The sequence below is a fragment of the Anopheles arabiensis genome, chromosome 3 (genome assembly GCF_016920715.1).
Source record: "Anopheles arabiensis isolate DONGOLA chromosome 3, AaraD3, whole genome shotgun sequence".
Classification (NCBI taxonomy): domain Eukaryota; kingdom Metazoa; phylum Arthropoda; class Insecta; order Diptera; family Culicidae; genus Anopheles; species Anopheles arabiensis.
In genome coordinates, this window is record NC_053518.1 from 4,858,901 (window position 1) to 4,886,153 (window position 27,253).

General features: G+C 51.5%; 8 protein-coding genes across 9 annotated transcripts; 4 read left to right on the forward strand and 4 right to left on the reverse strand.

Moving 5' to 3' along the window:
- Positions 1-784: 784 nt before the first annotated feature.
- LOC120900284 (histone H3-like centromeric protein A) lies at positions 785-1,872 on the reverse strand. Its single transcript, XM_040307076.1, has one exon. It carries the CDS (start codon positions 1,753-1,755, stop codon positions 934-936), a length of 822 nt encoding a protein of 273 aa, XP_040163010.1. The 5' UTR covers positions 1,756-1,872; the 3' UTR covers positions 785-933.
- A 316-nt stretch (positions 1,873-2,188) lies between these two features.
- Positions 2,189-8,977, forward strand: LOC120903385 (integrator complex subunit 1). Its single transcript, XM_040312796.1, has one exon. It carries the CDS (start codon positions 2,386-2,388, stop codon positions 8,899-8,901), a length of 6,516 nt encoding a protein of 2,171 aa, XP_040168730.1. The 5' UTR covers positions 2,189-2,385; the 3' UTR covers positions 8,902-8,977.
- A 492-nt stretch (positions 8,978-9,469) lies between these two features.
- Positions 9,470-13,260, reverse strand: LOC120903386 (transmembrane protein 184C). Its single transcript, XM_040312797.1, has 5 exons — positions 12,539-13,260; positions 11,589-11,625; positions 11,240-11,517; positions 10,964-11,170; positions 9,470-10,898 (listed from the first exon to the last, which is right to left on the reverse strand). Exons 1-5 carry the CDS (start codon positions 12,820-12,822, stop codon positions 9,857-9,859), a joined length of 1,848 nt encoding a protein of 615 aa, XP_040168731.1. The 5' UTR covers positions 12,823-13,260; the 3' UTR covers positions 9,470-9,856.
- An 86-nt stretch (positions 13,261-13,346) lies between these two features.
- On the forward strand, positions 13,347-14,704 carry LOC120903390 (cell division cycle protein 123 homolog). Its single transcript, XM_040312801.1, has 2 exons — positions 13,347-14,202; positions 14,263-14,704. The coding sequence occupies exons 1-2, from the start codon at positions 13,494-13,496 to the stop codon at positions 14,646-14,648; spliced, it is 1,095 nt and encodes a 364-aa protein (XP_040168735.1). The 5' UTR covers positions 13,347-13,493; the 3' UTR covers positions 14,649-14,704.
- A 39-nt stretch (positions 14,705-14,743) lies between these two features.
- On the reverse strand, positions 14,744-17,041 carry LOC120903388 (phosphorylated adapter RNA export protein). 2 transcript variants are annotated; one of them, XM_040312798.1, is made up of 7 exons: positions 17,012-17,041; positions 16,806-16,942; positions 16,000-16,721; positions 15,773-15,882; positions 15,609-15,700; positions 15,277-15,544; positions 14,744-15,190 (listed from the first exon to the last, which is right to left on the reverse strand). In XM_040312798.1, the coding sequence occupies exons 2-7, from the start codon at positions 16,863-16,865 to the stop codon at positions 14,928-14,930; spliced, it is 1,515 nt and encodes a 504-aa protein (XP_040168732.1). In that variant the 5' UTR covers positions 16,866-16,942; positions 17,012-17,041; the 3' UTR covers positions 14,744-14,927. The 2 variants fall into 2 exon arrangements, with proteins under 2 accessions (XP_040168732.1, XP_040168733.1); XM_040312799.1 differs by having other exon boundaries at positions 15,773-15,870; positions 16,806-17,035.
- Positions 17,042-18,461: 1,420 nt separating this feature from the next.
- Positions 18,462-19,777, reverse strand: LOC120903391 (ejaculatory bulb-specific protein 3-like). The gene is made up of 2 exons (XM_040312803.1): positions 19,644-19,777; positions 18,462-19,383 (listed from the first exon to the last, which is right to left on the reverse strand). Exon 2 carries the CDS (start codon positions 19,370-19,372, stop codon positions 18,989-18,991), a length of 384 nt encoding a protein of 127 aa, XP_040168737.1. The 5' UTR covers positions 19,373-19,383; positions 19,644-19,777; the 3' UTR covers positions 18,462-18,988.
- An 874-nt stretch (positions 19,778-20,651) lies between these two features.
- Positions 20,652-21,388, forward strand: LOC120903392 (ejaculatory bulb-specific protein 3-like). The gene is made up of 2 exons (XM_040312804.1): positions 20,652-20,784; positions 20,856-21,388. The coding sequence occupies exon 2, from the start codon at positions 20,898-20,900 to the stop codon at positions 21,279-21,281; it is 384 nt and encodes a 127-aa protein (XP_040168738.1). The 5' UTR covers positions 20,652-20,784; positions 20,856-20,897; the 3' UTR covers positions 21,282-21,388.
- Positions 21,389-21,683: 295 nt separating this feature from the next.
- LOC120903389 (putative neutral sphingomyelinase) lies at positions 21,684-24,005 on the forward strand. The gene is made up of 4 exons (XM_040312800.1): positions 21,684-21,856; positions 21,933-22,106; positions 22,191-22,374; positions 22,824-24,005. The coding sequence occupies exons 1-4, from the start codon at positions 21,819-21,821 to the stop codon at positions 23,703-23,705; spliced, it is 1,278 nt and encodes a 425-aa protein (XP_040168734.1). The 5' UTR covers positions 21,684-21,818; the 3' UTR covers positions 23,706-24,005.
- Positions 24,006-27,253: the final 3,248 nt, after the last annotated feature.

The following is a 27,253-nucleotide window of genomic DNA, read 5'->3' on the forward strand; positions in this document are numbered from 1 at the left end:
GCATCGCAGCCAGCAGGATCCGGTCGGGGGGCAGAAGTTCCTGCACACGGTCGATTCGCTGAAGTCGGTTAAAAGCTTAACGCACGGTGCGCGAAGTAAGGTGGAAAGCAACTTTTCCGACATACTGTTCCCGGGTTACGATGCGTCGCACGAGCAGCGGCCAAAGACGCGCTCCGACGAGGTAGGCGATGCCGCCAGAAGCACGGTAACGCACGGTAAACCCACGAACAGTGATCGCAGTGGAGGTTGTTTGTGGAAAATCTTTCATCCCGAACCGACGACGGCATCTACGCCGCCGGTATCGTGCGCTGGAAGAGCGACGGCCACGGGAAATGTGGTGCTGCCCGCCGGGACGGGGTTGGAACGATGCCTTTCCGCCTCGAGCCGGAGGTACGACACAATCACCCAGGAGGCAGAACATGAGGATGCGCCGGGGATCAACAAAGCGCTCCAGTACCTGCATAAACTGCGCTCAATGCTGTCGCGTTCCGGAGCAATCCAAAGCACACGCAAGGAGTTGGAACAGAGCGTATCGGAAGGGATGGAGGAAAAGTGTCGCGATTGGAATGGCGTTCTGTTGAAGTACATCGGCATGGCCGGGTCGCTGGATTATGGCGTTCTGGAACCGTTGCTCCGTAAGCTCGACATAGACACGGGCAGTTCCGAGGGCTTTACCAAATTTCTGGACCTGTTGGATAGCGAAATTTCCCTGACCCAGATCGAACTCGGCAAACGTATGCATCATGTCCAGCAGGCGAGTGAAAACTAAACCTTTTACAGTGCGTTTTATGCTAGGAGATTTTATTGTCGGACACTTTGAAATCATAAATAAATAACGCTTTAATCATATAAAATAACAATGAGAAATGGCAACACAACAAGCAACAAATGAATATTGCAAAATATACACCAAACCACCAAACAATCAAAATATCAATTGCGACGCAGCATCAAAGCCAGCTCCATGTCTTTGGGAATGAGCGTCACTCGGCCCCGGTGAAGGGTGCAACGATAGGAGTCACTGAACACCTGCATTAGGTACACTTCGGCCGATTCCTGCAAACATTCCAGCATCTGCGGAGTCACCTTCAGGGAACGGTGCGAATATTCGCTCAATACTTCGCGGATCAAGCGTCCGAAGCTTAGCTTGGGAATCAGATTGTGCACCGTCCCTTGCAGCCTATGGATTTCTTTCAGCACATTCAGATTGGTAGGGATTTTCTGCTTTCGACTTCTGGTAGGCTTCCCTTTGGTTGAATTCCGTCCAGTGTTGGCTGCGGAGGATATGCTGCTGCCGCCTGTCTCGTCGCGTTCGCTTCGGGATGATCCCCGGCGGCTGGTGCTGGGACCGGGTTCGGATTCAGTGTCCTCGTGTTCCAGTCCAGTGTTGGGGACGGTGGACATACTGGTGAGCCGGTGTACCGTCGCTGGAGGTTGGTCAGCGGCGGCGGCGGCGGTGGCGGTCCGTTTATTGCCGTGATTGTTTGGGCTGGAGTGTTTATGCGACGGCAGAAAGGAAAAGTTAGGCCGCGATTGTGTTGTACTGTCGCGGTACGATTCCATCACACTCCCGGTGGTTGTCTGGTCGTCCGATTCGTCGCCCATCACATTACGAAGCTCATTGACGGTTTTCAAGGGCCGGTAAGCTAGCTCTAGGTCAGCACTTTTCGGTGGACTTGGTGTACGTTCCACCGTTTGCTTCCGGGCGCGTGCCGTCGGTTTCGGTTGCTTTTTGGTGTTTTTCCGCGGTGCCATTGTGGTTAGAGGAAAGGAACAAAATCACGACTATTTCTTCGGATAACAAGTTGCCGCCAAAACCGGTCTGCTGAACGGCCGGTGGATATCATTCGAGGCCAATCCACAACTGTCAAACGCTCCAAGATTCCATGGAAAACCGAGACAATCGTTTTACCGTTTCTTTGTGTTCTTTTTCTTGTTTGGCGCACAATGAAAATTTGCATTTTGACCTGTCTAACATATTCAATATTCAATCTACCAGAAATATTGTTTTCATTATGTATGTTATAATAACAATTGCCTTTTCATAATTATTTTTCAAAAATCTTTATTACTGGATGACAATTTGGAACTGCTACCGTGCGGTATACTGCGGAAACCGTTTGTTTACGTTTCTTTGCGCTAGCAAACGTCAAGCGCACGTCAATTGTGCGGTGGAAGAAGAAGAAGCGTTTGCCTGGAAGATGTCGTGACGTTTTTCATTTTATTTGCGTGTTTGGAAAAGAAAATCGAGGCGGAATTTTATTAAAACAACCATTATTCACTGCTGATAGAGCGTCTATTGAACCTTCCCCCGGCACAAACACACCGGGCGAAAGGTCGAGTGACTAATTTTCCTCCGCCTTTTCCCTATCGAACGTTCCCTCGATGGATCGGGGCAAATCGGGACCGGGCATTCGGTCCACCAAGAAGCAACAGCTAAGCCACCCCCAGGCGGAGCTGTACGCACTTGGGTCGAAATCATCCGTCGGTGGTTCGCGAGGTGACGATGCAAAGTCTCGGGTCGTCGTGGGGGGTGTCGTGTCGGACCGCAAGCGGGAAGCCACCTCCTCGATGGCCCTGGGCAGTGGCAGTGGTCCGGCGTCGGCAAAAAAGATCAAGCTTGCTTCCGGCGCGAGTGCGTCGATGGTGGGTGGCAGCAGCTCCGGGCTGGCCGGTGTGTCCGGCGTCGGAACGAGCAAAATCTCCTCCGGCGGGGACAGTTCCAGCTCCAGCAGCATACTGGAGTACTGGGAGCAGTGTGCGATGGAGTGTGAATCGGTGGATCTGGCCTCAACCGTGCTGTCGGCTATCGAGCAGCAGGACAGTGACAGCGTGGTAGGGTACATCTGCGGAGCAATAAAGCTGCTCATATCGCCCAAATCGAAATCGGAATCTGTTTTATCGCTTTCGCTGTCGTATTTGGCCCGGCTGCGGCCGCATCTGTTCTGCAACGAAACGATCACATCGGCCCTGATCGCCGTGCTCAAGCGGGACAGCGGCGGGAACGCGTTCAAGGGACGTAACAACCCGACGATGCACATTTTGGCGTGCAATCTGCTGGCGCGAGGCTACAGCGACAAGAAACAGTGGCCGGAGAGCTTCATCCGCACGTACATTGACGACGCGATCAATGACCGTGTGTGGGTGGACTACGAGGAGTGTGCACCGTTTACGGACAATATTGTGGCGGCGTTCGGCACAAAGATTCCCCCGAAGTGGATGCTGCAGCCGGAGCTGAGTACGCTGAATCCGACGACACGGGACGGTACGCTGCCGGATGACGAGCACTCCACGGACAGTGGCATGTTTGGCGATGCGCTGGGAAAAGATCCGGACGCAAACCCGCCACGCTTTGCGCACATGCGCGAACAGCTCGAGCGCATGGTAATGGACGCGGTGAAGGATCAGCTGAACCGCCGCCAGGGGCCCGACTGTTCGACGAAAAACTTTCTACGCTTTCTGTCGCTGACGTGCGGCATACAGGAGGTGAGGGCGTTCGTCGTTCCGCGGCTCGAAATGTGGATTCACAACGGCAAGCTGGTGAAGCCGGTACAGGAGCTGCTAACGTTTCTGTGCTACAACGTGACCGGCCAGAGCCCCAAGGAGCACGAGGTGCTGTCGAATCTGGCCAAGGTGCGGCTGAAATCGAAACCGCTGATCAACATCTTCATGATCGGGCTGAAGGAAATGATCAACTGTCAGCCGGAAATTCTGACGCCGCTTCTGAAGTACGTCGTGCAGAACGAGCTGTCCAATGCGCGCAACCCCAACAACATGGGCATGCTGGCGATGATGTTCCAGACCAAGCCGACCGAATCGGCCGCCAACCTGGCGGAGATCTATCAGGAGTTTCTGCTGCAGCGGGAAGATGTGTTGCGCACTTTGCGCTTCTTCCTTCGCGAGCTCGTCAAAATGCTTCGCTACGACATCAATTTGACCGTGTTTTGCAAGATGCTGCTACAGAACCGGGCGGACCTAACCCCGCAGATTGCGAGCTCGGAGTTTCGTGATCGGATCTTCCACTCGATCGTCGATCTCGTGTGTCTGTGCATGTTCCTTTCCGTGTCGCCACAGATCCGGGAAGCGAACGTGTCGATCCGCAGTGGCCGCGAGACGAAAGGCTCAAGCGCACTGAGCGCGTTCTACCAACAGCAATCGATCATACAGGATCAAGCACTGGCCTGGATGAAGGATGTGGTGCCGCGCGTTTACAAACCAATTTCCGCCAACGATTACAAAGCCGCCCTACACAAGCTACTGCTGCTGGATTCGCCCGAAGCGTACGCTAAAGGTGACCAATGGCCGCCGGAACCGGAGCGAGCGCCGCTACTCCGCATGGTGTCCGAGATTCCGCTGCAGGAGAACCTGATGCTGTGCATACTGCTGATTGGCATTGAGAAGGAGATTCCCTTCTCGATACAGGACACGATGGAGATTACGGAGCAGCTGGTGCGCAGGGCGGGATCACTGCGCCACATGGACTATCCGCCGCTGGAGATAACGGATCTGAAGATCATCGAGCTGCTGTTCAAGATGTCCGAGTACCACCATCCGGACAATATCGTGCTGCCGTCGAACTACGAGCCGCCCAATCTGGCCATCTCATCGCTGTACTGGAAAACGTGGATCATTCTGCTGCTCATCTCGGCGCACAATCCCTCCTCGTTCGGGTCGTTCTGCTGGGAGCAGTACCCGATGTTGCGCCTCCTGATGGAAATGTGCATAACCAACCAGATTGGGCCGCCGAAACCGAGTGAAGAAGAGCTGGCGGTGGCAACGCTCGAGAAGGCGCAGATACTGGAGTTTGAGAACCATCTCGCCTCGAACCCGATCACGGAGCAAAACAGCTTGCTGCTGTCGCAGCTGATACTGATGGACCCGCGGGGTGTGGCGCGCCGTCCGCCGAACCCTGTGCTGGACCAGATACAGCAGCTCAACGTAAGCCACCGGTTGGGCCATCTGCTGTGTCGCAGCCGTAAGCCGGACCTGCTGCTCGAGATCATCCAGCGCCAGGGAACGTCCCAGTCGATGCCGTGGTTGGCGGATTTGGTACAAAACTCCGAGGGTGACTTCAATCACCTCCCCGTGCAGTGTTTGTGCGAGTTTTTGCTTGCCAACTCCGGCTCGGTCATTGTGGAGGCAAGCCGGGAGGCGGAACTGCTTCTCTACCTGCAGCGCGTCCTGCAGGATGAAACGGGCGAGCATCAGATGATGATCGGCGAGGTGTTGGAGTACTTCCTGCGCCGTTTGTCTTCGTTTTCGAGCGCATCGCGCCAGTCCGCCATTCGGGGGCTGAAGTTGCTGCTGAAGGTGTTCCAGGAGGAGCACGATCCGGGCGCTACCGTCCCGATCGAGGCGAACAATGGCGACTGGCTGCTGCGCTACCTGCCCATGATACCGCACTTCCCGTACGTGCGGCCGAGCGTGATCGTGCAGCTGCGGGCCGCCTGCCAGGTGGAGAACATCCCCGAGCTGGTGATGGTGTACATTCAGTTCGTGGCCGCGCACAGCGCAATGGACGGGGAGGAAGCGATGCTCGAGCACGTGATGGACATGTCGCATCTGATCGTGGAGCGGACGACCGTGTTTGCGAACATTATACCGACGCTGGCGGACCCGAGCGAGCAGCGGATACAGACGCTCAACTGTCTGTTCGTGATGTTTAACAACTTTCTGATCAAGCTGCGCGATGCGAAGGTGATACCGCACGCGTTCACCGAGTATCCGGACCTGCTGCTGGTACAGTTTGCCGACGAGAGCCAGTGTCACATCCATTTGAACATCATTCAAGCGTTCGTGATTCTTCTCACGCACTCTTCTTTTATTTCCGTGGCGGGACAAATACTGGACTATTGGTTCCCGGAGGGAGCACCCCCGCCGCAAGCCTTCACGGTGGACGGTTCCGAGCCGGTCTGTATCCTTCCCGACTGGCTGAAGCTGAAGATGATCCGCAGCAACGTCGAGCGACTGGTTGATGCCGCCCTGCAGGGACTGACGCCCGATCAGATTGTGCTGTTCGTGCAGAACTTTGGCACACCGATCAGCTCGATGTCGAAGCTGTTGGCTCTGCTCGATCGTGCCGTTATCGTGCAGTACGAAGCGGTTAATGCCGCCATCCTCAACAAGAGCTACCTTGCGCAGCTGATCGAGATACAGCAGGCACGGGGTGCAAAGAATGGTCACATCTCGGTGGAAGCGCTCGAGCTGCTACCTCAACAGTTGGCGGCCGGTGGCGAGCAAAAGATGTCGATCGACGACGAGAAGGACGTGAAACCCGCCCTGGGGACGTCGGCGGAAGGCAGCGTGATGGAAGCGTACCGCATTGAGCTGCTGCCCGCGTCGAACTCTTCCACCGACGGACGTCGCTCGGTGTCGTCCGATGCGCGACCAGCTTCCGGGTCGAAGACGAAAGAGATCGAGGAAGCGGTCGAGTTGGTGCTTTCCTGTGCGCTGAAGTTTAACCGCCCCGCCATGGCCAAGTATCGCAAACTGATCCAACGGTTGATGAACTCCGCCTCCAAGTCGCAGGAATACGCTGCCAACAAATCGATCGCTTATCTGGGCCGCCTGCTGAAGAGCCAGCAGGGCCAGGGCTTGATCAAGGGGCTGGTGCAGAACTCGCAGATCGTGTGCTTCTTCCGGGCGCTGCTCGAAACGCCGCTGGAAAAGTTCGAAAACCTCAACTATCTGCTGCACGTGCTGGATGAGATCATTCGCTGTGTGAATCCGGCCTCGAACACGGTACTGCTGGAGGTGCTGGTGAGCAAGCGGGCTCAGCTGATTCGTCACGCGCAGAAAGAATCGGGCGGTGTGGCGAACGGTGCCGGAGGAGGGAAACAGGATGCATCGGTGGGAAGTAGCAGCAGTGCCGCATTCGGAAGCGATTTGTTGCAAGTGCTCTCGACGACGCGCAGTGCCGATGTGGAGCGGAAAGGCATGCAGCAGCTGTGGCGTACGAGCCGCGAAGGGCTGATCAGTGTCGCTTCCACCATGCTGAAGGGCAACGGAATCAAGCGGGATGTGGTGGACGGCGAAAGAGAGCTGGAGGGTGGTAACAAGTGCGGTCTGCTGGTGGATTGGGTGGCCGATGCGGACTCGGAGCTGATACGCGTCAACAAGGAGCAGCAGATGGAGCTGCTGTTTAGCCGGAGTCTTTCAAACTCGCGCCCGTATCTTCTGTCCCTCATGTCGCATCAGGCGAGCTGGGCAACACTCTACCAAACGGTGGATTTACTGATGGGATCGTTCAATGCAGAGTACGATCCTACCTCGGTGCTGGACTTTATCGACACACTCACGCGCAATCCTCGCCTTTGGCAGGGTCGCGATAAGGCCGTCCCGAAGCATGAACAGATCGAGTACATTGTAACGCTCAACGCGCCACAATCGTGCACCTTTATCGATTACATACTGGCGGAGGAGCAAAGCGCCCAATCCAACGACGGTCCAGTTCGACGCTTGAGCCAACGCGTGAAGCTGCTGCTGCAGTGTCTGCCGGGCAAGTTTGCGATGCTACCGGCAATGGTGGCGTACGTGCAAGAGTACGAACGACGCGAGAGCACGTCCCGCCACACCCCATTAGAGCGCACTTCGGTGGGTAAACTGTTTTTGAAACAACTCTACCTAAACCTGCCCCCGATGAAGTTCATCCTGCCGACCGTCGGTTCGGACCTGTATCAGTCCGACATGCGCAACGAGCCCGGCGGATGTGTGGCGGACAAGTTTACGTACTACATCGTCACGACCATCGCGTCGCTGAACAATCCGCGCGACTTCCAAACGATGTCCGCCGAGATGGAGCTGATCGTGCGGAAGCTGGCCGCATCACACCCGACGCTGCTGCTGCGTCAGCTGTCCGTACTGTCGGCACTGCTGCAGGGCCGGGCGCACATGGATTTGCACGTGCTGCGGTCGGAGTATCACTTCCACCTGTTCCATCAGGTGATGGGCATTTTGGAGCTGCTGTCACCGCTCGTCTACCGGGACTGCTACCGGGAGGGGCTGCAGAACGGGTTGGATTGCTTCTTCCAGCTGCTGAAACATCACGGTACGTTTAAGGAAAGCTACACCCTCATCTACCGGTTCGTGGAGTTCCTGCAGGCGTACATCGGGGCCAACCCGGCGACGGCGATCGCTTTCGTGGAGCAGTACAGCGACGTTCTGATCGATCTCGCCCATCAGCACTTTGATCTGCACGCGCTGCAGCAACTGGTGCAGGGGCTTTCGATGCTACGGCACACGACGGGCGGCGCCTCGATGCGGAAGCACTCCTCCGGGGGAGGCATTCTGGCCGACCTCGATCAGCTGGCAGCGAGCGCAGCAACGTACGAAGGATCGATGAGCGATAGTCGTGCGATAGTCGATGGAGGAGAAACGTCCGGTGGAAAACCGCCCGGTAGCAATGCAGCAGTGGGACTCATGCTTGCGCCCGCCATCCGGAACGACTTGCTGCCCACGCACTGGACGGAGCTGGTGGCAGTGCTGCGGTCGCGAGATATCGATGAAATTTCCATCCCACTAATGGAGCTGGACGCACTGTCCGTGAAGCGGCCCGCCCTGCTCGAGGACATCTTCGACGATGTGATCCGGTTCGTGCAGCATCCATCACCGACGACGCGCCAGATGGCCCATAATCTGGTGACACGCTGGCTGAAGCAAAACCCGGGCAGTGTTAGCTCGAACGGGACGGCACTGACGGCGTTCGTGCAGTGTCTGAACCACGAGGACGTGACGGTGGTGCACAGTGCGCTGGACAAGACGACGGAGTACACGCTGTGCCTGCAGGAGCACACGCCCCAGATACTGGCGGCGGTGTTCGAGCTGGGCATCGGCAGCCGCATCAACACGTACAATGCGCTGCGACGAGTCGTTCAGGCGCTCAAGAAGCAGCATGCCTGCTAAAGCTTATCGATAAGGTAAATTAAGTGTAGTTAAAAGCTAGATTGCGAAAATATAGTTACAATGTGGTATATAATAAGCATTTGCGTTGCTTGTTTTTCTGTATAATTTATTTACGATTTTCCGTTGGACGATTTCGTGCGCCGGGGGCCCAAAATCTCAATATAAAGCTTACACATTTTGAAAGAAATTAGTTACATTTTGGTTATATATAATATCAGTTTGACTGTGGGGGGTTTGGGGGTTGGGGGAGGGTTAGTTAGCCTAAATAATTATTGCCACAAACACCGAAGCCACACGGCCCCGTGGCCGATGTACGGTGTTCAGGTTTCGCTCGGCACACAGAAGGTGTGCGGAATTGTGGAAAGGAATTTTCTTTTTACAGGGTTTTCCAGGGGTTCTCATGTTTGTGAGTCACTTCCCTGACCCTTTCTTATAGGAAGTGATGTGATGGAAATTTGACTCTATGGCACCCTTTTTGGACACGCTCTTTGGAAATTCCTGTTGGATTTGTCAAAACAAGGGGGATGTATAGTCCAATTCCCATTGCATAAAGTCCATTCCACGTAAGAAAAATCAATTAAGTGTTCCACAGTTATGAGAACTCCTGGAAAACCCTGGAAATGATACCACAGATACGATACACGATATAAGAGTACGAGTAAAGGATGAATGCACAGTCTGTTTTGAGATTTTTACAAAAGAAAAAAAGGAGCAATCCTTCCACAACGGGCGCTAAGCATGAACCGCGAGAGATTATGGGCGCAATTGATCGTTCTCCGTGATATCGGGAGTGCGCGGATGCGGCCATGTTCTATCACACCTCGCCACAAGGCATTTTGTTCGTCTCGTCTAAACTACAAAGCAAAGCGCTCACAAACCAAATACTGCTATGGCGAGCATTATGCAAGGATACATCATCGAACGTTAAGCAAGAGCTCCGAAAATCGCGTCCAATTTACGCTTTCCGATTGCTATCCGGGTTAATGTTAATATTGTCCGTACTGAGCCCTTTCACGTCGATGCCCAGCTCGTCGTCGGGCGTACTGAGCCAATCGCTGCCATTGCTCTCCGAACGCTGCATCTGCCGCTGGGAAGAGCTCGATTCACTGTTGCTATTGTCCGGTGGTGGTCGCCTGCCGCCCGAGCTTCGCTGCTTCGCTACGTTCGCTTTGCGGGCGCCAGCACCCCGTGACGTCGTGGCCGGATCGGTGTCGCTTTTGAGCGAAATCAAATTTTCGTAACTGGGCGTTTTGCTGAGCGTTAGATTGAGCGCTTTCGTCGAAGGGAATTGGTTGAAAATGTTGATCTCTTTCGGCGGCGCACCCTCGTTTGGTGTTTCGACAAGCTTTTCCGCCTTCGGTCGCACGATGCTGATGCCACTGTCGAGTGCACCGTAGCGTGGAGCGATCGTACCACTGCCGGAGGCTTTCGCCTGTCCGCCGGGATACGCGCCCGTTGCACTGTAGTACAGGCCGCTCTGGTAGCACTGGCTGGTTAGGATGTTTGACCCGTTGGCGCCTTCCTGCTGCACCAGGAATTCACGCTCCGTGCCGCTAATGTTCATATCACAGGTTCGACTGCTGCCCGGAGCCATATCGTACACCGCCCGGCCCCGAAACCGTCGGCTCAACGAACTGCCCACCTCGCCCAGATGCTCCGACACGTCCTGCCGCACGTCGGATATGTCGAGCATGGTCAGGAGGCCGCTGTACCACGGTTGGGACCCGTTGCCCGCAGCACCGCTGCCACCACCGCCCGTCACACTGCTCCCGTTGATGCTGCCCCTTGCGATCAGGCCGACTGGAATGTTCAGCACGTACGGATGGTGCGAGAAGCTGTAGTGGTGGGCCAGTGCGGCCAAAAACATTTCGATGCAGATGAGAAAGTTTTGCAGCTTCGTCGACAGTTCTAGCTGGGATTCGAATTCCGACGTGTTGCTGTCGAAAATGTCCTTGATGATGCCGTAGTACACGAGGAAGTAGATGATGACGCTTTGACTGTGCAGAAGAAAAAAGACATTTTAAAATTGAACGCGGCGATGTTTTAGAAAGATGCCACTTACAAGAAGGAAAAGAAAATGACCGCTTTGATGCAGAAAAACTTTGGCAACGGTCTCATCGCACGCAGCTCATTGCGAGTCGCTCGATAGAACAGTGCCAGGCAGTACATGGCGATCGATTGGGAGCAGTTGTTGATGAACACCAGGTACGGGAATGCCACCGACGCCCGGAACTGACCCTCCCCGTACACGTGATTCAGCTGGCAGATGCTACAACAAGAAGCGAATGAAATCAGAGTCAGTAGGGGTAAGGGAGCCCTCAGTTCCCCCCTCAATTACCATGCAACGACAGTGGTCAGTGGCCGTACGACCGTGTACTGCAGTATACCGTGCTTGCAGTTGTGCACAAATTCGCGGCCCATCTGCCAGGTCGAGAGGCAGCAGCACGGTATGAAGTGATGCGTTTGCGTGTTAAACTCTAGAGCCCGCTCTAGGTCCATCTCGAGGTTCAGATAGTTTAGCAGATACTTCATGAAGTTATAGATGACGTACGCTTCGTAACACTCGCGTATACTGTCCATGTAGATCGATTTGCGAGGGTAGATTAGGCAAAGAAGCTAAAACCGAAAATAAACGAAAAAGTGTGAAACACAGTGCCCCAACAGTGCCGGATGGTGCTAACACATACCGCATTTAGTGCGTAGATCGGTACCATCCAAAGGATCCTGAAACGAAACAAGCAAATCCAATGATGAAAAAGTGTGTCATAAAAAGTTGTCTGCTAAAAACAACTAAGCGATAATGAGCCGCCGTTTTTTTTTTGTTAGACAAGCCTGCAAATGTGAGGATGTGAAGATTGCGAAGGTCAAGAAAAGTGCCGCACATACGGACCGAGCGGTTACCATGATAACGCGCGATCGCCTATTCCAGCCATCTACCACCACAAGACATGGGAGGCGATGAATCATTCGGGAGCACTGTAGAGTGCGTTTTACGATCGCGAAATACTGAGCCAGGCCCCGAAAACGTGCTCACGGCCACGAAAAATAAATTGAATTCTAATCACTCGGCGGTGTGATAAATCGTAGCTGGTAAATACTTTAAATTTTCTATTACATCATTTGATTTATGATGCAGTGGATGGACATTGATTTAAATTGTAAGGTGTTTCATGGTGCAGCCCTGTGCTAAGCATTCCGCCGTTTCCACATTCTCGTGTAATGTTTCACGGTTCAACGGTTTCGTTTGAAGCTGCTGCTGTTGGGAAAGCAACCAAAGGCGGATACGACGCGACCTGGTTTTATTGCAACCGAGCGAACGTCTGAGCCTTCTAATCGCAATCCACTAAACCATCGTTTGCTCCGTTATTACTTAGCAGATTGGTTGAGGATGTAAATACGATGACTCATGTGTACCTCACCACGGCCTACGTTTTTTTTTTTCGGGACAGGAGTGTGTGTGTGTTTTTTGATAAGACCTAAAGAGAGAAAGCTTAGCCTGAGCGGTGCGATGCTTTCCGTAGTTTTGATTACACCGTACGGCAACATTTCCTGAGTTGAAACGACTCTTGGTTGCCCTTTTTTGATAAGTGTATCGAACGATGGGGTTTGGGAGAAACCGTCGTCATAGCCACGTTACCTGATGATATGCCGCTGCAGCTGGGGCTGCGTGTAGTGGATGGTATGCTGGGCGATCTGCCATATCGAGATGGGTATGGCGCACAGCACAAACAGTCCCCCGATCAGGACCAGCTGTCCTTTGCGGGTGAAACCATCCTTCACCGAGTCGGCAATCAGCAGCGGCACGACGATGATGACGAACAGTACGTACAGTACGACGAGCAGTGGCCGCAACCACACACGCCAGTGAATGCACATTCTTCTGCCGTCCTGCGGTTTCGCACTTCCCCCTGGTGGTGGCATGCACTGCTGAGGTTTCTTTCTTCTTTCTTTCTGCACAACACTCTTCGACGCCGCGTTTAAGCGTTAACACAGACCATTTTCAGAACGCACACAATTCGATTGTTCGCGGAGAATTCACTGTTGGCTGATTGGCGTCAAGAGGGGGCAGCGTTCTTATCGCAGCAGGCCTGCTGTTGCGAGCTAATTTTCACCATCGACCGACCGCCACTGCTGGCTCGGCCATTTTCACCCAAACTGAGAGAGACGGATTTCCCTGCCGCACAAGCACAATGACACACATTTCCGCGAGCCCGTAAGGGGATGATATAATTCGATTAGTTGCACTGGTGCTGTCCCCACCCCGCTTGGGGTAGATAACAACTGGCTGGCTTGGTTGCTTTGTGCACGGTAGTGGATTTGTTTACAAAATAATGCAACTTTTTCGCAGCGACGTTGGATGGCTTGTGAATTCGTAGAAATACGTCGCTCCGACTGCGTTTGACAGCTGTCAAATGGTCTACGCGTCGTCGTCGCCCGCTGCTGCCGATTGGTAAACAAAAACGGGTCGTCGTTTTTCGTTGCTTTTTTCTGGTCGCTGCAAGTTCCAGTACGCATTTCATCACTTTGGAAAATTACGCTGCGGTGTGTGTGCTTGTGTGCATTTAAAATTTATTGAAGCAAAAATTAAAACAATGTTGATCCGCAACATCGAGCTGGAAAAGCAGGCCTGCATGCACGTGAACTGGTACGAGCTGTTTCGAAAAAATACGATCAAATCGTGCATCATTCCGGTGCCGGACGATGTGCTGGCGTATCTGCGCCAGGATATGCTAATTCTGCCGAAGGAGTGCTCCAACTTTACGGACGTGAGCACGGGGGAAGGATTTCAAACCACACACTACAACGCGTTTGACGACCAGTTCGATGGGACGGATAGTGAGGGCGAGGATGGTGCGGATGACGACCAGGAGCAGCCTGCATTTCCGGAATTCTCCCAATCGCTGACCGATGCGATACAGAGTCTGGGAGGGAATGCATTTCTGAAAAGCGACTGGCACTGCCCGAAGGATGCGCAGTGGATAACGCTCGGCCAGTCGCTCTGTGTGCGCGACATTACGGACGTGTATCAGCTGCTGAAAGCGTCCAGCTTCTGCAAGGAAGACTTCCGCGAACGGTCCGAGGTGAATGGGAGCGGGTATCACGTTGTGCTGAAGAAGTGGCGGGACATCCATCCCGGGTCGGAGTTCCGTTGCTTCGTGCGCAATCGGTCGCTCGTGGCGATCTCCCCCCGGCACTGGCCATCGTACCACGAGCACATTGCACGCGAACGGAGCGACATCGTGAACGATATTGTGTCGCTGTTCAAGGAGAAGATAAAGGAGACCTTCACGTTGAAGGATTGTAAGTGTGGCTGGTTTTTCAGTTTTACTCCTTTTACTCAAACGGTCTCTTTTTCTGCAGATGTATTCGACGTGTATCGTCCAGCGAAGGATAATGTCATCATTATGGACTTTTCACTGTACGGCAAGGGCCATTCCGACAGCTTGGCGTTCGATTACGACCAGCTGGACGATGAAGCGCAGGTGGCGACGATCGAAGAGGAGGATGATCCCGAGTTCCGCTATCTGCCGAACGACTGTGGCGTACAGCCGATCAAGCGGAATGTGTACGGCTTTCCGCAGGATTTCTGCAACTTCTTCCAAGGTGCGGCACCATCGTCGGAGGGTGGCGCCGCGGCGGAAGAGGCCAGTGTCGAGGGGGACAGTAACAATCTGATCAACCGGTTGATTGAGCAGTGCAATCTGCAGCAGTTGCACGATCTGGATAATCAGAACGAACAAGCATAAGGGATCGAAATTATCGCACACATGAATCGCTATAAATGCATCTAAATTATACAATATCTCTGGCGTGTTGATGTGAGTAACTAGAAGGCTTAAGGTTAATGTAGTTCAAGTTCGAGTATTTACATTTAGTTCAAGATTTAGTTCTCTTCCCATTATGAATCCCATTCACTGTTAAGCCGTCGCCTCGTCGTTCGTTAGCACATGTGTGATTTCGCAAAACAGACAAAAAAAAAACTCATTATAATGCGGTAGGCCACGGCACGTCCCGGGCGTGCGCCGCTAGAAGAGATCCATATCATCGCACGTAATATCGAGACAGTCCTCTTGGTAGCTGGCCAAGTTTCGCATCGCTGTCGAACCGTCCGGCAGCATCCGGCACGCGTCCTCTGGAGCGACGTCCGAATCTTTGTCCGTTTCGTGCCCGTGCAGCAGCAGCGTTTTGTCCGGGCTGGTGGTGACGTTTACGTGGATGTTGCGCGCTTCGAAGTCGGAGTTGCCCTCAAAGTTTTCCTCACCCACCGGTGAAGGGGGAGGGTTTGAAACTGGAAAAGAGGAGAAAAGAGGCAAGCATTACATTTAGTATTATGCTGTTCCTGTTGCACGCTTGTGCAAGGTACTCTTCACTCACGAGTGCTGTGTGTTTCCGCCTTCAGGTGTGCCATGATCGGCAGGGAGGAAGAAGTTTGCTCAGCATCGTTGGCCGCTTGGCGGTTAAGCGTTTTCTTCAGCTCCTCCACCTTCTTATCCCGGTTGATGCTTTTCGTTAGCTTCCATTCCTTCTGCTTCGCTTTTTTCTCGCTCTGAAAGATTGCCCTTTTGGCCTCCTCGTCTACCTCTTCGCAATGCTTCAGGAGAAAGAGAAACACACCGCCCGGGGTGCGCCGCCGCCAGCCTTTCTGCAATGGGGAATAGAATGATTGAAACGGAATGTCCTAATCGATAAGAAGTGATTTTTGTTACCATAACGAGCATTCCACCGTCGGCTTCGATTTTCTGTGTCTCTTTGAAGAGTTTCATTGGAATTTCCTGGCCGAGCGTTTCAGCTACTCGCACTGAAAAAGCAAATATGACCACTTTATTCAGTGACTGCGTTCAAATATGAATCCAGCAGCATATGTCCTTACCCATCAGTTCCGTGTGCGTTTCCTCCAGCTTTTCGGCCAGCTCTATGCCAAACTTTTCATTGGTACAGTTCTCCCCCACCTCGAGATCCGGTATGTGCCTGCAATCAAATCTAGGGCATAATTTGCATTCATATTGCACGGACTTAAGCTTAACCCACTTCACCGATACACTGCGTGAACCATTATTATGCCATCCCCCAAGCTGCCAACAAGCGCTCGACACTTACCTTGGAGCGTTTTGTGCACAATCGTCACTATTGCTATCAGTGCTGTTGTTTCGCTTGCCGATGCGATCCTTAATACTTCCCCGCCGCTCCGTACCGCTCGCCTCCGGATAGGAGTTGTGACCCGTCCGCATGCGTTTCCCGCCACCCGTGTAACCATCGGAATCGTCCGAATTGGACTGGCGGCGCTTCAAGCGCTCGAACGCATTGCCGCTTTGCAGCCGAAATCTCAGCTTGTAGTCGTACGACTCGACGTCACGGTTTCGCATATCACTCCCGGTCACACCGCAACCGCGCATCGTTTCCATCAGTGTGTCCTCTTGCAAGCTTTCCGTCCATATGTTATACTTCTTTGTTCGGGCGGCGGTACCGTGTGGCATGGGTTTGGGGTTGGCACCGCTAGCAGCGGCGGCGGCGGCGGCAGCAGCCGCGGTGGCAGCAGCGACGGCCGGAGGATGCGCATGAAGCGGCCGCTTGTGTGCAGTGCGAGGCGAATGTCCAGCCATCCGTTTGGGATAGTTCATGGGGCCGAGTCGAATGTTACTGCCGCTTTCATCCGAGCTTCCATCGGAGTCGCTCTTCTCGTGGTGCAGTTCGTCGTCGTCATGCTCGTCCGAAACGATGTCCATCTGGCGCGGCACATTGACGGAGGCGGTAGCAAATTCGCTCTTGGCCGCTTCTGGCCGGGCCAGGGGCGTGTAGCCATCGCTGTCGCTCTCCGAAAGCTGGCGAAAGGAAGATAAAGGAAAGCGGCAACCGTTAGAGCCTGATTCAGGAAGCACGGTCCCTAGACGAAACAATGAATTTACTTCTCCTTCCTCCAAGTCGTCTTTCGGACTCGGCACATTGAGTGTCTCATGTTCCATCATTTGTGTGCCTTTCGTTGCAAAACTCGAGCCACAGCACGGGGGAATACAATTGGGTGGATTTGGTGCGTAAAATAACTCTAGAAATACGCCATAAATACGTAATTTTAGTTAAAAATCGTGATAGCTTCGCGAGAGAAAAGTATCACCGAAATAATCAAACTGTCGCGGGTTTGTCACTGCACTGACGTTTGGTTGACAAAAGTCTTTACAAAGAATTTGCTTGAAAAAACGAACGATGTGTTTCATTTGCTTTCAATGAAACATTTCACATTTGAATCAAACAACGCGCCACTGGGGGGGTGAAACCAAAAACCATTGGTCAATTTAGGGGATGTTTTGGCGAAATGTGGTTAAAAATTGCATTTGTTTCATTGGGAAAAGAAATGAATGGCGGAAATGCAAAATTAACTTTCATATTTAAAGAAATCTTGTTTAGCTGATTTATGATTTACATCATTGCAACTGATGAAATGTTGATCCCATGGCCCGTGTAATGTCGGCATTTCTCGTTGTGGATATCGTATGCATATACATATATGTAAACAAATCACTGCGAAATCACAGCCGTAAGAGCTTTCTATCTCGCCGAGTTTAGTCAATAGTTTGCATTATTTGCTTTGCCAGCTTATCCCATGGCAAATGTTTACAAACTGCGATCGTTAACGAAACGGTTATGTGACACCCTACCCCATCCAACCCCCTTCCCCCTCTATTCACACATTTCAACCGATGATCGTTTGTCACAATATCACCCGGTAGGGTGTTCCCCAGCCGGAAAGGCGTTGCCAGTAAACAGATCACTTCGCATATTGCACACAGCACGGAATAATAGCACGAGCAGCTACTTGGTATCGATTGGGTGGAATTAGAGAAAAAAATCACGACCCGCTTAAAGCTCAGTATCAATTAGTAAACGTAATTGCCAGCTTACCGATGGTGATCACGTTTCCAAGAAGCTGTGGGTGGGCGGGCGGAAGGGCGGCATAACGGTGGCACTTATCGTGACCGTTCTTGTTATTGTTGTTCGGAATAGTTAATGAGTGTGGTTTAAAATTTCTTGTTTGTATTTTTTGTTTTTTGTTTTGCTCTCCACTTACGACGATCTATACAAGTGCAAAGGGCACCACCGTTAGCTGACGTCCGTTCGATCAGCTTCCGGTTAATGCAGGTCTGACCCGATCATCAATGGTCGAGAGAGGGGTCACCCCCATACGCGGAACCAACGAGCCACAACAAGGTGTACCGATAGTTCCTTCAAAGACAGCAAGCAAATTACCCCACCACCCCTTCTCTCCCCCCCCCCCCTCAGAGACATGGGCTGGGTACGATCCGTTCATAACGGACGGGGTGGTGCGTTTCACACGCTCTCTAGGGCAGAGAGGAGAGAACGAACGCGTAATAACCTTCATTTCGGATGCATAAATTAGATTCCACACCTTCGATCGATCGATGCGGCCAGTAGTGGTCGGCCAAACCCGCTACTACTATTGCCCCGCCGCGACTAATTGCTCGTATTTGCGGCTAGATCGGTTTCGGAGCGTGCGTATTCATGCAACAGTGCGCAACAGGAATGATAACAACAACATCAAGCAGTGGTATGTTTGGTATAGAAAGTGTTGCTTATTGGATTTATTGTAGGACTGTATCCTGTTCTTGTTTTTCATGGAATTTCCGTCAGGTGTTGAGCCAAAAATTTCCATTACATGTATAGAATAAAACGTAACGTAATAACAATAGTAACCGAAAGGAAACAGGAAGAAACCATAATAACACTATGATGGCCATTTACAGCAGTACGGCATGACCGTACCAAACGAACAATATCACATTGTAGGGTAGTAAGTTCAGCAAAACATGGAACTTTCACGCACAACTCCACATCAGCAGAGTGTGTACCAGACGAGGGTGGGGAGGGAAATAGTTAAGCAGTTTCAGCACGCCCCCTCTCCGCTGCCTTGCTTCACTGGCCATCGTGTGTCCTTGTGGAGCCGGATGGTGTAGAAGAAGAGGAAGTCAGAAAGGACACACACGCTGTACCTGCTGTCGGAAGCGCAGAAATGTATAGAAAGCGCCTGTAGCGCTGTTCGCCATCCTTGTGGCCGCGTTACTTCCGGGTTTCCACCTTAGTCCAGCTTGATGCCCTCCTTCTGGGCCTGGCCGCGGTACTTCTCCAGGTACTTGTTCTCCGGATCGAACTTCTTCTGCAGCACATCCCACTGGTCCTTGCGGTTCTGGATCAGGTAGTTGATCACCTTGATCGCACCGTCGCGCTGCTTCTCGCTGCACTTTTCACAGTTCGTCTGGAGGGCGTCGGGCAGGATGCGCTTCAGCTCGTTACCGTCCGGGGTGCAGCGGCCCTGATCCAGCAGACACTTGTAGTAGTTGCCGAACAACCGATCCGACTTCAGGATCTCGTCCACATTGATGTTATCGTACTTGCTGGTGTACTTATCCTGGGCGGCGACGGCGGCCACCAGGGCCAGGGCAACGACGATGAACAGTTTCATGGTTAATCGTTCTGTGCCGGGCAAGAGAGATGTAGAAGTTTGAATAATGGGTTTAAAATGCACTGTAACGTGGTCGAACTCGATAACGTATTTGTTTCACACGCGATCGAACAATTACGCAGCCGATTAGGCACTTTGTATGCTCTTCGAAGAAACGTTATCACAATGCGATCACCGAGTGCGATCTCGCTGCGAAGTTCAATCTAAGCGCTATAGCTTGCGACGAGCGGCTTCTTATCACTCTGCTGCTGTATGTGCTGTGTATACTAACCTGTGTTGGCGTTAGAACTGCGAAGCGTTTGGAAAGGAGTGTGTATATTCACTGTGCTCTATCTACCGACCCGGCAAGCCTTTTATATATATTGAATACCCCCGCGACACACAAGCACACACATACACACACAAGTGTCTAGACTAGCTCTAGTAGTAGCACCCGTGGGGGAGATTTGCCAATGACGACAACAACACAACACAACGATTCGTGGTCACCCCGCCGGGAGAGGTTAACACTCGTGCTCTCGTGGGGTCTCCGGGCGGACCGGCTAGATACCGGTATGACGGCTATGAGTTCCGCGCATGACGTTAGCACGCATTGCAGCGAAAAGTGCATTGGAGGGAGGTGGGGGGTTGTGCTCGACTCAGGCATTAGATCGATACGACGAAGGATGGGCGTGTGTGCGGGATGATCATGAACTTGGAGTAGTAATCTCATGTCACTACTACTCTGGCCTCAGTTTTGCACCCTCGTCTACTCATCTTGGTTGGTGCAAAATTTTGGACCCCATTTCCTTCCCTTTTGCAATATCCGCTCGCTTATGCTTTGCTTAAGATGCATCACACGTTGGTGTTGCTTATAGTTATTATTATCGATACGCTGTGACGTACAGATGAGTGTGGTGGGGAAGCTTTTAACTGGATCCGAGACGATCCATCCACACGAACGATGACTAGAAGCGAAAGAGAGGGGGCGAGGGGGGCATTTTTCTGGCGGAAGTGGCGCGATGCGGTGCACGCGCATCTGAGCCGAGAGAGCCACGGTCCAAGGGGTCGTGCAAATTTGCGCGAGCGCGCGCGTGTGGAAGGTTGTAGGTTGTAGGTGCTGTTGGTGAAACTTTTTTTTTTGTTGCTGTTACCACTGCCGACATATACCGCATAGACCACAATGGAACACAATGCGGTCTGTGGTGCAGTATGGTGGGGTGGGGTGTAGCCGAAAGCCCCGAAAAGCAAAACTTCGAGAGCTTCATCGGAGAGCTTGGCGGTGTTCGGTGCGCGGTATCCTTGATCCGATAGAGTACTGTAGATTTAGCGGTATAAAAAGCGATCGCAGTTCTGCAGTTCGGTACAGTCGGTGCTTCAAACGCAGCTTGAGAGCGTCTTCTCCAACAGAAACCGTCCGCACTTTCATTTCGGTTAGTTTAGCAAATTTTCATTGCAATTTGTGAAGTGTTCTTTTAGCTAATCTCGTGCTGTCTTTCTATAGCGTCTTTAGTCGCACCAGTAAACTACCACTCTTTGCCACATCATGAAACTGTTCGTCGCCATCGCTTTCGCCCTGCTGGCCCTTGCCGCCGCCCAGGAGCAGTACACCACCAAGTACGACGGTATCGATCTGGACGAGATCCTGAAGTCGGACCGTCTGTTCAACAACTACTTCAAGTGCCTGATGGACGAGGGCCGCTGCACCCCGGACGGTAACGAGCTGAAGAAGATCCTGCCGGAAGCGCTGCAGACCAACTGTGAAAAGTGCAGCGAGAAGCAGCGCAGCGGTGCGATCAAGGTGATCAACTACGTGATCGAGAACCGCAAGGAGCAGTGGGATGCTCTGCAGAAGAAGTACGATCCGGAGAACCTGTACGTCGAGAAGTACCGCGAGGAGGCCAAGAAGGAGGGCATCAAGCTGGAATAAGCGTGATTAGCGGGGGTGATGTAAGCGATCGGTATAGTGGTCGCTTTGTGATACTTGTTTGTTGATGTTATCTCAAAAATAAATGTGATAAAAATTTGGCTCTAAAATATGCTGGTTTTCTATGGTAACAATGATAGAACGCTTCAACAAACGAAAACTCATGAGGAAAATTGAAATGCAAACACATTTTTGTACAATTTTCCAACTGAAACTTCCGCTTTCACCGTTTTTTAAATTTCTCCCGCCAAACCGCTTCGTGTCGACATTGAAATATTGCGTATTGAAATATTCGTATGACATTGAAATATTTCGCAATGTTTTTCGCATCGAGGTCGAATACTTTCCCTGTCGAGCGTTCCCGAAGGTTGCGCGGAGGCTGCCGACGACTGACAGCTTCCATCTCTGTCTCTCTCTCTTGTTCTGATCAAAACAAAACATTGAAGTCATCGGAGGATGCAGTCGTAGCACGGATCGAAATTGCACATCCATAATTCTGTCCTATTTATTTTCTTTTACTCTATTCGTGGGTGTATCAAAATGGCGATGGAGTTGAGTATTTTAACGCTTAACATTTGGTAAGTTGTGTATCCTAATGGGAGCGTCTACAAATGTTCCTCTCAGCTGATGTGTTTTGTTCTTTGTGTGCTGCAGGGGTATTCCGTACGTGTCCAAGGATCGGGAGACTCGCGTGAAGGCCATCGGGGATGTGCTGGCCAGCGGCAACTACGACATCGTCTCACTGCAGGAAGTGTGGTCCGACAGTGACTATCAGTATTTGAAGCAGCGGGTGGAGAATGTGCTTCCATTTTGCCACTATTTTTACAGGTAAGCAATGCCCGGCAAGCCGCAATAGAAAAAGGTGCGCAAAATGAATCACCGTTCGTTCTCGTTTTCTATCCCCTTCTCCAGTGGTGTCGTCGGTTCAGGGTTGGCGGTTCTCTCGCGCTACCCGATTGTGGCGGCTTTCTTCCATGCCTGGTCGGTGAATGGGTACATCCATCGCATTCAGCACGGCGACTGGTTCGGTGGGAAGGGGGTCGGCATGGCGAAAATCTCCGTCAACGATCAGCTGGTGCATGTGTACGTTGCGCATGTAAGTACGATGGGAAACGCCGCATTACGGGGCTGCATTAATCATGAGCCAGGGAATCGAGTCAACAGGTTTAGAATCTGTAAAGGGTGCCTCTGATTGCTTCCAGCTAGATTGGATCTAAGCTTGACGAGTGACGGCTGCTTGGTTGGCATTAAGATATCGTTTATGAACCATTTTGTTGTGTAGACAGGGAAGGTTAATGTAGGGGTTCGTTTTTGTTCCAACACTGCGGGGTGATTAGGTGTCACTGGTCTTGAATGATCACCAGTAACTTCCTGCTTCCTGTCCTGGCTATGCCGACCAATCCAACGGCCGGAGATGTATGGTAATGAATTTTCATAATATGTTAATGATGGCGCCCCTGAGAGAGAAACACACACACACACTTGCCCGCAACAAGTTAAATATTACATTAAAAATCTTCCATTGCTGTACCTCTTCCCCGACAGCTTCATGCGGAATACAACCGGCAGTGTGACGACTACATGGCGCATCGTGTTATACAGGCGCATGATACGGCCCAGTTTATTGAAAGTACGCGCGGTCAGTCGGTGCTGCAGGTGCTGGCCGGCGATCTGAACACCGAGCCGGGAGATCTCGCCTACCGTGTGCTGGTAACTAGCTCCAAGTTGAAGGATTCATACGATCGCAAATCGATTGGCAGCGGGGTCGGTACGAATGAATGCCACACAAACAGCTACACCGACCCAATGGCAGCCAAACAGCTCCCGAATGGAAAGCGGATCGACTACATCTTGTACCGCATAGGGGATCATTATGAAGGACGATTGTTGGAGCATCGATTACCCCTACCGGAGCGTGTGCCCGGTCAAACGTTCAGCTACTCTGACCATGAGGCCGTGTACGCTAAGCTCATACTGAAGAAAAGCTCTTCCACTTCCACCATCCAGAACCTGATCGCCTGCAACAGCGGCAAAGTGCGGGAAGAGGACAGCTGCAGCCGGGAATCGCGCGAAGAAACGGACCGGGAAGCTGTGCTGTCACTGCGGGAGAGTGTGGCCATATGCAACGAAAGCCTAAAGCAGCTGGAATCGCACCGACGCAGCTACACGCTGATGGCGATCGGGGTGATCATCGCACTGATCTACATGCTCGAGCTGCAGGCACCGTACGGGCTGAAGATAGCCTTTCTGGTGCTGAAATTCCTGCTCTGTGCTGTAATCATCTTTTTCGTCGTAATGGCCACGATTTGGAACGTGATGGAAAAGCATGGCATACTGGCCGGCAAGCTGTCGATGGAAATTGCCCTGAAAGGGTACAGTCTCGACGGCACGACGGTCGGTGGTTATGGACTGAAGGGTGAAAAATAAAACAACTCGAGGGCGTGTGCGTTGCAGGCTGCTCGCTCGATTTCAATCTTACGCTGTGCGTTTCTCGCGTTTTACCAAACCCCTCTTTCAAAGCACAAGACCTTCAGCTAAATGCACCGCACCGCACGATAGAAGACTGCACCCGACCGTCGGGCAGCTAGATGCTGTTACAGCCAGACAGTACAGACACACTGCACGCACGGTTAAATAGTTTTGTTAATATGCTGGATGAAATGTAAACATTCCCCAAAAAATAGATACACCTTCCATGCCGGTTGAGGCACATGGGAAAACACTCAAGCACGCTCTTTGTTTTGTTTCGATTTCAAATTCACCACAGTCCACGGCCATCGTTTAGCGGCTCTCTAGCCTAAAGCGGCTCGGGCCACACAATTGGCACAGCGGCACGGGCGTTACAGGCATTCCCTTGATTTGCTGTTTTAGCGCTAAACGAAGTGTTGGTGATGCACCGGCTCACCGTTTCATGTCGACAGCGGTTTGCGATAAGTAATCTCTCGCGCGAGAGCTTTTCCAGGTGAGTCAGCAGCGTCTCAGCGCTGTTTTGTTGAATTCACGTCTAGCGGTTCCGGTGGTTTATGAACCGTGTCAGGGTACGTGTCTAACAATTCGCAGCGTTTTTTGTGTTAGTAAGTTCAAAACAACCCAATTCTGCCCCACAACACGTTGCTTGAAAAGGATGTGAGGGTTGCGGTTCGAAGCACCCGGGCTTAGTTCCGTATATGAGCAATCTGTTTTGAAGAACTTTCCAGCAGGCTGGCAGTTTCGTTCGCCATTCAGGCAGGTGGCAAAAACAATTAGCTAATGAATAAATTATCTCTTGGCTGTCCGATGCACAAGTCAGACATCGATGTTTTTGAATGAAATAGACATTTCCTCGGCTTGATCGAACAATTGGGGCATGAAAAAGGCTTGCTTTAGGCTTTTATCAGCTTATTGATACTATTTATATTGACAACCAACTTCTAAATGTCTAAAAAATTGCTCTTATGCCAATCAATTTGAAAACTATCATTTAACCGTGGGTCGTCGTCTTTGGCACTACGGCCCCAGTTCTTGCAGCGCACCCGAACGGTCACGCTCACAAATTACACCAGAATGACGTCAATGAAGAAGAGCAGCATTGGGAGGGCAGAGCGAAGAGTGCTGCAAAGCGGATTAAGTCTCAAGTGCAGCTCAATTGAAGTACTCGTCCTACAGCAGCATACGCGATCGGGGAGCAGCATTTGGTTCAATTTTGTAATTTTGTACCAATGGAAACCATTTTTCGCTTCTTCCCATTTCGTGTTCTTGCTACCTTTGCGCTGCCTTCCGTAAGAGCAATCTTCGGATGGAACATTCTAGAACCAGCGAACAGATCGTGCCGTGGGACGGAAAAGCGATCGCCAGAAAAGAAACGCAATCGCAAATCGGGATCGGCTGCTGCCGTACATGACGCAAAGAAAAGTACGACGCCACATGTAGTACGATCTCGCATTGAATATGGATGCCGGGTGCGAAGGCTTCTTGGAAGCAGAAGCAATAGGGCAGTGGGAATTCCCGCAACCTGTTACCAGTTACCAGTTTTTGTTTTGCGACAAGAAATGTCATCTGTGAACTGATTTCCGTGAAAAGACGTCGTTTGACGTCTTTCTGCTGCAGCTTGACCGATATAATGGAAAAGTACCTCCTTTCTATTGCGATTGTCGAGCAATGGGGCACACTTGGAGCGTTAGACAGGCTTGGTATCGTACCGGACGCCGAGTTGTTGATGAGCGGACGGTTGCACAACGGCTGTGTTGGCAAGGCAGACACGCGCGCCGGCTTGTGATTAACGTTACGCTGTGAACTTGAACTTGATCTCGTTTGGGTTTTGCTCACACTGGGCTGGGCTGGCAGGTTGGCGGGTCGATGAGTTCACGACAAGAGCCATCATGATCATGAACATCAACGGTGTGTTGGAGAGTTTGGAAGATACGCCTAAACAGACCAGACGATGTCGATCGTAACTCAACAATTTGGAGAAACATTGGAAGCGATAGATGCCCCGCAGACATCTATAAAGCTGTTTATCGAAACATGATCGCTAGAGCCGCGTTCAAAACGAGTTACTGCACAACTCCAACCCTGGGCTCCACTAGCCGGTCTGAAGACGTTCAAAGATCAACTCCACATCGTATCTTACTGTACTTTTTTTTGACTTTGTTTTATGCCATTTAGCAGTAGAAGCTATGGCAGAGATCATTGACACATGATCATGCCATGATCGAAAAACTGCGATGATTGATTGGGCAACTGTCACAAAGTGGCGCATTTCGGGACGGGGGAAATGGAAGACTTGGCAAGAACTCGCACACACACACACACGTGTTCTTTATCCGATATAGTAAGAGTAAGAAAATTGAAATAGTTTGCAAACTAACCAGAACCAGGGTCAATGCTCTACTGGTAAGCTATCTCGCAACGAAACGATGCTGCAACCGTTTCGATCCGGATGTACAGGTTTGTATGATGTTTTTAGTAGTTTTAACGAGGAAAGTCATAAGTTTGCAATTTTATTCGACCAACAACAGAGTGGGACACAGTGGGACCAGTAAATGGAGTTGTTTTATATTTAGGTTGAAGTGAAGTTTTCTTCCCGTTGCGTACACCGGTTACATCATTGCACTGCGCCAAAAAGAGAACGAGTTTTTGCTGCATTTTTGCACTGCAGCAAACAGTTCTTCGTTTTACTTTCAAAGCAAAGCGAGTGGAAAACGATCAACTTTAAAGCTTGAAATGAGGCGCAGCAAAAAAACAGGCATCCCGATCGATTGCTCACTGTCATGCCGAATTATTGCTTCTATTGATCGGTTGCCGACTTTGACCGCCGTTTTGCGGGCGCCCGGACCCCCAAGGGCAGTGGAATTAACCGTCCGTGACGTTCGTGTATTCAAATGTCTGGACTCGGGGCAGACAACACGGTTTTGCAGCAAAAGTGTAATATTGTTCTTCAAGCCGTTCTTCCTTCGCCATGAATCATGCTCAATTGCATTGGAGGGTTGTGAATTGTACAGCTGTTAATTGATAACCTGTCAGCGGAGCTGTACAGCATCGGTAGAAGGCGTGATGGGTCGAAGTTGTTTTTTGGCAGTGAAAAGATGCAACGAACCGTACACGTCAATGTGTCCAAATTAAATGGAGTTACGTGCTTTGAATGTAGCTTTTAGAGGAATTTGTCTTATTAGATTCAAGGATGACGGTCCCTTTGTCAAAAGAGTCTTTTAGGATAAGAATGGCTCTTGCATAAAAATAAACGTACGGAAACGATCGATTGACAGATATGATATGAAGGCTTTACAATGGCTTCTTGAGTGTGACTCACAAAAATAATAACAAAAAAAAAAATGCTTTTAGAACAGATCAAATCAAGTTGGACGAGATAACTGGTTTGGTGCGGAAATGCAGTAGCTAGACACGTTCCTTACTCGAGCGTCCGTGTTTACCCTTACAGTAGCAGCAGCAGCAGCAGCAAAAAATCTTTCCACTCCAACTTTACCCCATCGAAGACG